Here is a 10,663-nt window from a genome sequence, read left to right on the forward strand (position 1 = left end):
TCACAGCTATAGGCGTGGATTTCTAAAGAATATTTCTGAGGGAATTATCACAGCTATAGGCGTGAATTTCTAAAGACTATTTCTTCTAGTATTATCACAGCTATAGGCGTAGATTTTTAAGGAATATTTCTGAGAGAATAATCATATCCATAGGCGTGGATTTTTAAGGAATATTTCTGAGAGAATAATCATATCCATAGGAGTGGATTTTTAATGAATATTTCTGAGAGAATAATCATATCCATAGGCGTGGATTTTTAAAGAATATTTCTGAGAGAATAAACATATCCATAGGCGTGGATTTATAAAGCATATTTACGTCTATATTCGATACAAAATATATTCTTTCTAGAATGATTTTATTTAAATGAAACAAACATGTCCACAAGTCGGTACAATCAAGCTTTACCTTCAAATACACAAATCATCTGAATAAATATATATGTTTTGTGTTCTGGACTTTGAAATTTATTTAGAATTAAAGCTTCAAAATAATCAATTCTATAGACATAATAGAAACAGTTGATTTAATTAAAATATAATAACAAATAATTCCCTACAAAATGCATTTTAAAAACATTGTAACAATGCATTTTTGAAGTTAGTTATACAAAAATGTTTCACAACAAAGTGTGTCTGGGATTAGCTGGTAATATACTCTATTTAGTCCCCAATATTTAAAAAATATACAAAATATGTGTAATCCCCTTTTTCAGCCCTATTGGTAATTATTGCCATCAAAGCATCCCCAATAACTGCTGCCAAATCGGAAACCGCCACACCAACATGTAAAGGCTGCACTTGCAACTCGATGATGGAGTTGATAGAAAAATTCAATCAAAAACGGAAATGTTGGTTCGATAAACATCATAATGTCATTTTGAAATTGAAATTATGGAATCTAATTGCCTTGGTGGATGATTTCAAAATGGTGATCGAAAATAATAATGAAGTAGTTGCTGATGAATGTAAAAAGGATGTTGAGGTGGAGAAGTGTGATATAACGGATGCGGATACTGGTTCGGAATGTTTAATGAAAAATTTGAAAACTGTTGTTGGTGAATATTGCGAGCAGGAGACATGCCATGGAAAAGTGATTAAATCTCGCATATTTACTGTGACGAGAAAACTTTTATTTGGTTCCTTTGTTGCCTGGGGTACAATGCATCCGGATTGTTAAGATAAACACATATATTTTGAATAACTTTTTTGGAGGATTTGTATTTTTTTTTAATTTTCAATAAATGGTCAATAAATATTGAATAGCATTTTTTATCATCTAGTATATTGTGATGCTTCTATGTAGGTCATACACAAACATCTCGCATTTTTTCCAGGTCATAGCCCAACTTTCCACCTTGAGTGTTGGTATTATGACATTTTATTTTCACATGGCAGCAATTTATCACTTTATCAGACAAGATATATGTTTGGTAAAATTATTATTTTGGGTAAATGTCGGTTCACCCGTTCGCATGGTATTATAATTTGTTTGGCTATTTTGTGGGATAGGCATCAAAAGGAGATTCCCTCTCGTTATATGAAATACATATTACGATGCGAATTAACTGACACATTGTGTGATACGGATTTGGTCTAAGGACCCTTGGTCCTAGCTAACCTCTTTCAGCCTCTCAGGTAACCAGTTCTTATGATGGTTCTGATCTGGGTAGAATTTGATTTATAAATTTTCAGACTTATAAATATAGAGCTTTGGAATTGGAATTTTTAGATTGTCCAAGGGTTACGTGAATCTTGTGATCATGATGGGAATGTTGGCGCTCCTAATTTAATCTCTAATCATGAGCTTCTAGTCTCCAACCCTTAACACGAGAGATGTTACACGACCTCGTGCCTATCTGTGTTAAGTGGTTTGCTGTCAGGGTAAAGAATGTATTCGAACGGAGCCCAGTTTAACTTGTCTTGGGGTAGTAACTAAGACCAAGTGAAGGTATATGTTATGGTCGACGTTATGTCCTCCACTTACTCGAAGGCACGATCAGTCCCCATCGCCACAACGGTAGACATGCCAACGCTTGAAGTAACAAAAACGTGGCCTCCAGTACCTGCCATCATAGAAAAAGTGCGGATGAGAACGGCGTAATGACAGGATTACTAGACATAGTGGGTCCATCTTCAGCCAAATTGAGGAGTATACCACATTCCGCTTATGTCTGGAAATCCTTCAAGTCGATATTTGAGACGATAGAGGCCGACTGCTACAGCGTAGAAAGGAGTTACGAGTGGTAGTTCCAAGTTACTTTGGAAACCCCATTGCGGATAGTAGCAACCAAAAGCGGGAAAATCAAAGATGCACAATCCTGGTAAGGATTGTCAAAGGAAATCGGTTATCCTGTAAAAAATCCCAACACAATAGCCTAGAAGAAATACCTACAGTTGAAATGCCTTCCTTAGGGAGAGCAGAAGTACAAAAGAGTCCGGAAATCTGCCTAGTAGGCAAAATTCCCACCTCACGTACAGTGGTTACTCCGGTCGAGATTTATACCGTTGGAATTCCTTCCTTAGGGAATGTGAAAGTACGAAAGAGTCCGAAAATCTCAACCAGGATTCATTGGAACGTTTAGTCGACAGAATTCACAACTCACATACAGAAGTTACTCCTGTCGAGACTTATACTAAGTTGGTGAATAAGCAATTAAAGCAAAAACCAGGCAGCATATCTGCCGCGAATCTAGAGGTAGATGTTCCTATATGAATCAAAACTACCTCACAGTGATTATCCCTCTCGAAAACTATACCAAGATGCCGAATAAGGATAACCTCAGTACGTGCCTGCAACGAATTTTGTGTTGTTCCTAAAAAAAGCAAATCCTTCTCCCAGCCTGTGTAAATGAAGGGGATGAGACCGATTGAGAAACAGTTCAACCTTCGATCTTCGAAAGTGGGAAGCCGAAACTCGGATCAAGTTATTTTCACAACATTTTCTATATAGGACCATGAATTGACATAACACACATATAATGGCTCCGCCCTTTTCTATCTGTACCAACCGAACATTCTAACCTGTAATTTTGTAACCTATTTTTCTCACAGGATAAAAATTGTACAGGTTCGATCTTCTGCCAACCGATTTTAGTTATATTATCCATAACATTTTTAGTATATATATCCATAACTTAATGGTGGTTATGAAATGGTTCCGCACGACTTTCCCATGTTTTACCCGTTTTATTATTTTCTAGAAAACCAAAAAAAGAAATTCATTCTTCATGCAATTCAAAATTTATTATATTCGAACTCTTTAAATCAATTCAAAAAAATATAAACTATCAAATCAAAATATTCATGTTAATGAAGTAAACGATATTTAATAGCTCTCAAAATGGGATATTTCTCGCCAATACACAAACCACGGAAATCGTCCAGTTCCAAATTGAATAGTGCAACTCCGCCCAAATGCAAATTTTTCGAATAAGCCGTCTTCGTTGCTGCTGTATCCGGATCTTCATATGAAATCCAAAGGCCATTTATATTTTTCTTTTTGTCAGCAAGGCGGAAAGCATAGACACTATTACAACGAGCAGGATCAGCCAAAACTTTCTTCAGAGGAGCATTGGGACCCTCCTTCACATACATATTATTAGAATTTGGTAACATACTGCATACCTCCTGAAAACTATATAAACCCTGAAGTTGAGTATTCTCTCCCAAGGGAGCTTCATTTTCAACATCTTTAATGGGTGGTACCCAAGAATCTCCCGAATCCGTTGTCATTTTCCAAGCTCGACCATAAGTACTAATACCTAAATTTAGTTTTTGACTTGGAAAGCCTTTACTCAACCATGTCTGGACCACTGAATCAACACTGAATTCGGGGTTACGACCAGTCAAAGGATATAGGGAAGCTGTTATATCCGCTTCCTTGGGATTACGTTCGGGTGTGTAGAAATCAAATGTAGCCAAGTTTACAAAATCAACATAGCTATCCAATAGCGGAATATCAAAGAACTTCGTTGAATTAACACTCGGCAAAACGGTAATGGAAACCGAATAGTTATCGGTACGTAATTCACTCTTCAATTCCCGAATCAGGGCAGAAAATTGCTCCTTGTGTTTCTCAGAATTTGGATCAACATCAGAATTTCCCGAAAAGGTTTTCTTAATCCGCTTCCAAATGCTGCCAAAAACTCCATGGATCTTTTTGGGTTTATTTTTGGGAAATTGAAAGGCCACATCGACACCATCAAATCCATAGCTTTTAATCAGAGCGTAAATGGTGCGTATGAAACGTTGGCGCCCAATTGCCGATTCCAAGAGTTCCAAATATTTATTCGGCAAATCACCCGCACCCACATCCACATCACGATCGCCACCAACACTTAGCATTACCTTAACATTCGGGTATTTACGCTTGAGACGAGTCACTTTACGATAAAGTCCCTTACCCAAATCCAAATCTAAATTTTCATTTAAACTTTTCGCCTTAAAGGTGTCACGTTCAATGCCGGCAAATCCATAGATAATGTGGGTGCAAAATTGAAAGGCCGGTTCCAAATCTTCGATGACCATTTTGGCCAGAGTCTCCTTGACGAAGCTGGCCGAGTCATAGTAGCAAACCAAACGTTTCTGTGCAGCGGGTACGGGAGGGCGGTATATGGCCCAGGCGCAGGTGACGAGGGATATGAATAAGACAATTGATGACCTCTGCATCTTGAAAGACGCCTTGTGGGAAACTTTTTTACACAAATGATCCGAATCGAATGTTGTTTTAACACTTTGTCACTTCAAATGTCTGGAAAGTACTAAAATACGAAATGTGTTTGATATTTCAGCAGGTGTTTTTTTCATTTCAATTATTAAAAGAAAATATTAGAGTAAATAAATAAGTTTGGGTGGGTGACTTCGAACATCAAACACCATATAATGTGGAGTAAGAAATTCTTCTTTAGAAATTCAAGCCCGAGGCTGTGATAATTCTCCCAGAAAAATTCCTTAGATATCCACGCCTTAGGCTGTGATAATTCTCTCAGAAATATTCTTTAAAAATCCAAGCCTGAGGCTGTGATAATTCTCCCAGAAAAATTCCTTAGATATCCACGCCTGAGGCTGGGATAATTCTCTCAGAAATATTCTGTGAGGCTGTGATAATTCTCCCAGAAAAAATCCCTAGATATCCACGCCTAAGGCTGTGATAATTCTCTCAGAAATATTCTGTGAGGCTGTGATAATTCTCCCAGAAAAATTCCTTAGATATCCACGCCTAAGGCTGTGATAATTCTCTCAGAAATATTCTTTAAAAATCCAAGCCTGAGGCTGTGATAATTCTCCCAGAAAAATTCCTTAGATATCCACGCCTAAGGCTGTGATAATTCTCTCAGAAATATTCTTTAAAAATCCAAGCCTGAGGCTGTGATAATTCTCCCAGAAAAATTCCTTAGATATCCACGCCTAAGGCTGTGATAATTCTCTCAGAAATATTCTTTAAAAATCCAACCCTGAGGCTGTGATAATTCTACCAGAAAAATTCCTTAGATATCCACGCCTAAGGCTGGGATAATTCTCTCAGAAATATTCTTTAAAAATCCAAGCCTGAGGCTTTGATAATTCTCTCAGAAATATTCTTTAAAAATCCACGCCTATAGCTGTGATAATTCAATTTCCGCAATTGACTTGATGTAGGGTGTCATTATAGAAAATAAAATTATATTTGCAAAAACAGACATGCGTAGTTTGACTTCTATATTTGAAACAAAGTCCGGGTATTTCCATATGCAGACAAATAATTGAAAATTTAATCAGACTTAGAGATATTTACCTAAATTTAATATTTCAATAATATTTGCATTGTGGTTCTCGGTATTGCCTAGAATTTGTAAATCGACACGAAGAGTAAATAAACGACTTGACAATAGAGGCCTAATTTCAAGTTCAAGGTCAAATACATTTTGCATAGAAAATGAACACCTCAGTTTCAGACTATAAAGACGAAGTAAGTTAGCCGATTTAATTCACAACACTTTCGAAACAAGAAATTTCCAACATGTTCAGCAAGAAGGCGCTTTTTGTAATCGGAGGTAATTTTTGAGTTGAACAAAGTTTTGAAAATGTAAAATATAATTCTAATTTTCCTTTCTTACCAGCTCTTTCGCTCATTAGCTGCGGATTGGCGGCCTCTGCGGGTAAGTGCAATGGATGCGCTGGCAAAAAAATGCTTCAAAGTCTTGAGGCCTTCGATGACAAAAGAAAATGTTGGCTAAGCATGAACAACCATGTCTTGCTAAAATTCAAACTGGATGTTCTAAATGGTGTAGCAGGTGTTCTGGAAGATCTCTACGCAAAATCAAATGCAATGTCCCGTGCCGAATGCAAAGGAGCTCCAATTCCCGACTGTGCTCCCAGCGGCGATATTGATGAAGATATTGAATGTGTCGTAGATCACATGAAATCCATGGCCACGGCCTATCTTAAGCTGGAAGAGTGCAATGGTGAACTTTTGGATCCTGAGGATGCGGATATGATGTTCAGAGTTATGGGCGGATCAATTGCCGGCTGGCATGTTGTTCATCCACAATGCTAATTTTCATTTGGAATATTTCCTTTATTCTTAAAAAACCAAAATTTAAAAATTCTTATGCGAATAAATTTTTGAAAAAGTTGAACAGTAAAATTAAAAGAAGGATCAAAAGATCACTCCAAGAATATTTTTTTGACAATTCTAGGCGACGATTTTATATATACGTGGATTTTTTATAGCATCCATATAAGGCGTGGATTTTTTAAAGAATATTTTTTCAACGACCATATAAGGCGTGGATTTTTTAAAGAATATTTTTTCAACGACCATATAAGGCGTGGATTTTTTAAAGAATATTTTTTCAACGACCATATAAGGCGTGGATTTTTTAAAGAATATTTTTTCAACGACCATATAAGGCGTGGATTTTTTAAAGAATATTTTTTCAACGACCATATAAGGCGTGGATTTTTTAAAGAATATTTTTTCAACGACCATATAAGGCGTGGATTTTTTAAAGAATATTTTTTCAACGACCATATAAGGCGTGGATTTTTTAAAGAATATTTTTTCAACGACCATATAAGGCGTGGATTTTTTAAATAATATTTTTTCAACGACCATATAAGGCGGGTCTTGGAAAAAAATATTCTTTAAAAAATCCACACCTTAGATGGTCTTGGAGAAAATATTCTTTAAAAAAATCCACACCTAAGATGGTCTTGGAAAAAAAAAATCTTTAAAAAAATCCACTCCTCAGATGACCTTGGAAAAAAATATTCGTTAAAAAATCCACGTCTGTATTGGTCCACTATAATATTTTATTGTAAAAAAATATCATTGTGGTTGTAGCAAATGACTTTACAAAATATTATTGTTTCTTATTTTGCAAATTTGTATTAAATATCAAATAAAATTAAAACCTCTACTTAATGACTTGGCAATTTTTCATATGACCGAATAAAAAAACCCAAACTCTGTAGCAACAACAACAAAACCTGGCTAATTATAAATGAATATAAACACAATAAAACAAAACCACATAAATTAAATGTCATTGTCGAACTGTCAAACAAAAAAAAAAAAAAAAAAAACTCCGCAGGCGTTTCAGACTGTTCAAGACCAATTGTAACAATTCCATTAGCTGTCATAACTTGGCCAAATCACCGCTACAATTGGGGTCAACGGTTTTTGTCATTTTTTTGGAAGTGAATGTTGGGAGAACGTGGTACATGTTGGCTGTTCCTGTTTAAATGTTACAAATATTACATGGTTTTCTTGGACCAATTTCAAAATCTACACCCAAAAAAATACCTGCACTGACCAAATAGTCAGTGGTGCAGGTTTTGTTGTTAATCTATATCTACCGATTTGTATCTAAATTTTGAACTTTTTTAATGTATTGGCTAAGTAAAACCAACATAAAATTCTCTACTACCACATCGCATGATATTTTCAAATGGCGTATAGCTTAATGGTAATGGTGTTCCTGGTGTTTTTGTTTTTTTTTCTGTTGGCATTAAAGTGTATTGTTCACTTGAATAAAAGTAGTTCAGTTCAAGAGGTCATTTAGAGGCGTTGCCTGTCGGATAGCCATTACAAAGCTCTTTTTATTTCTTTTTTGTTGTTTTATTTTATTTGTATGCTTTTTTGTGGGCAGATCTTAACTGATAGGACTTTTGTACTTGCTATTTCCAAGTCATTGTTTAGGAGGCAATTTTTCTTAAAAATTTTAATATTACAAAAGAAATACACCATTTTGCAATACAACAATTTAATGGTCCGAATTGCAAAGTAGTAAAAGGTATCATTGAAACAAAGGCAAAATATTAAATATTTTAAAAAAATATTTTTTTTTTTATCATTGACAGGTTTTTTTTATTCACCATTCGTCTGTTTTGTTAAAATATATTTGGGATATTTTAGGAAGGCCTTCAAAAATAATTTTTTTGTAGACTTCAGTCAGAAATCCCTTGCAACTTTAAAAATAAGCTGTCTCGGAAAATCCAATATAAAATCACTTTCTCAGTCTTAGCTGTTATACTATTCTCCATTAGGATTCCTCAAAGAGCCCATCATGTATATATATACCTGATGATAATAAAATTCTATTTCGATTGAACCATGTCCATGCATTTTTGGTCTAGTCCTCTATATAAAGAAACCGGCTATTTTCGTCATTTTGAAATGCAGTTTTCCAACGAAACGGGAGAAGTTTGACATTCCGGGATTTTGAAGGGTGAAAAATATTTTGAAGGTTTTAGCCAAATTTTCCCAATGAAATGGAGACTGATATAAATCTTTTTTCAGAAAATATTTAATAAAGATTCATATTTTCACATAGATCCCGTATAATATTCCGGGTTTTTGGAGGGCCAAACACATATTTGAAATAACAATTTTAATATGGGTTTAAGTTTTGACATAGCCTTCATAAAATAGTTCCACGCCCTTTTCGTTATATTTATGGTCTCAGCACCAAAGTAGCTGTAATTTGACATTCTGAATTCCTGATACATAACAATAATCTAATTTTTAGATATATTTCAATATAGGTCCATGTTTTTAAATAGCTCTCACTCCAAGGAAAACAGAAAATTCGATGTCTTGAAGTTCCAAGTCCAGTTTTGCAAATTGGTATTTAATTTTCTCAGAGTATAAAGAAGGTCTTTGCGTGGCTTTGGTCTTCGGTCAGTAAATCGTTTGGTTTTTCGATAAGACATTGTAGTCTTCCATTAGAAGACATTGTGGTCTTGTATATGAAGACCACAATGATCATTTTCTGGTCTTATCAGGTAGACCTGATGGTCTTCTATAGGAAGACCTAATGGTCTTCTGGGAATAACTTTTGGTTAATATTATTTGGTATTGGAAGTTCTTCTAGTCGTCTATAAAAATCCTTCTGATATGCTAGAAGAGACATTCAGGTCTTACATAGAATACCCTCTAATATTCTATAAGAGGACCTTATAGGTATTTTATAAGAAACATGTTTGGGCGTATATTCTAAAAGAATATCTGGTTTTCTATATGAAGTCCATCTGATCTTCTATAGGAATAAATTTTGGTTTTCTATAAGAAAAACTTTTGGTCTCATATAAGAACTTCTTCCAGTTTTCCATATAAAATCGTTTTGATATTCTAGATGAGACATTCTTGTCTTATATAGAAAATCTTGTTTTATAAGAAAACTTTCATGTTTTCTATAAGAATCTGGCCTTCGATTAGAATACCTTTGGGCCTTCTATAATAGCTTACTCTGGTCTTCTGAAAGCAGGTCTTGTAGTCTTCCAGTTCTTACACCTCCTGGATATCTACAAGAAGACTCAACGGTCTTCCATAGGAAAACTTTCTGTATTTAAAAACCAGTGAACGGAGCAGTATAGTCGGAAGGGGCCGACCATATGATACCTTACACAACTACCACTGAAGTCTAAGTTTCTGCGGATCTATACTCCGGCAATATTTCGCGATATTTGCATTCTATTGACAGATTGCAGTTCAAGAGCTCCACTTTCCTTGGATATTTTCCAATTGTTGTTTTCCCGAGGTGAATATCTACGCCATAAAATAAAAAAATTGGTGACTTTAGGTTTTGGATGATTTGATCCCGTTTAACATCTAAATGGTCGTTTTAAGTATTTGGTCAGCATGTAAAATGTGTGATTTTCTACATATAATAACGGCCTCTAGAGCGAATAGAAAATCTGAGAAAAATGAAGTTTTCGGTTCATTGCCCCCCTAAATATTATCTCAACATCACCAAAAATTATGGGCGTGGTCCTTGACCATAATCGGAAGTTCATGTAATGTCAACGCGACATTTCCGACCTATAGTGGGATAATAGTAATACTAATTAATATCATAAGACATAGACACCTTTAAATATTTATGTACAACTACCTAATCGGAGTACATACGACAACATAATTGGTATAAATTCAAGTCGATCTTGGATATATTGACAACTTCTTGGTGCTATGTTCTTCAGGATTAAATAGATATCCCATAGAGTGCAAATTTTGCCATTTTCACATAAAAGTCAGGGTCCATTTGATCGGCAAAATATTAACCGATCTTTATCAACACAGGCGCGCATATTCTCTGGCCTGATCCCCATGTAAAAATTTGCGATGTTTGGGCCATAATTGCGGCCTAGAAAATCAGACAAAAATTAAGTTGTTGGC

The 10,663-nt window shown here is 35.2% G+C and overlaps 1 protein-coding gene across 1 annotated transcript; it reads right to left on the bottom strand.

Annotated features, from left to right (window-relative positions):
- Positions 1-3,309: 3,309 nt before the first annotated feature.
- Positions 3,310-4,671, bottom strand: LOC133333457 (imaginal disk growth factor 6-like). Its single transcript, XM_061541778.1, has one exon. It carries the CDS (start codon positions 4,669-4,671, stop codon positions 3,310-3,312), a length of 1,362 nt encoding a protein of 453 aa, XP_061397762.1.
- Between the last annotated feature and the right edge of the window lie 5,992 nt (positions 4,672-10,663).

The sequence above is a fragment of the Musca vetustissima genome, unplaced genomic scaffold, assembly GCF_032173495.1.
Source record: "Musca vetustissima isolate MV318-11 ecotype Yass unplaced genomic scaffold, APGP_CSIRO_Mvet_v1 utg66897, whole genome shotgun sequence".
NCBI lineage: Eukaryota > Metazoa > Arthropoda > Insecta > Diptera > Muscidae > Musca > Musca vetustissima.

Bases quoted from the DNA above. Each gene is read 5' to 3' on its own strand.
- LOC133333457 (XM_061541778.1), bottom strand. From the start codon at position 4,671: ATGCAGAGGTCATCAATTGTCTTATTCATATCCCTCGTCACCTGCGCC.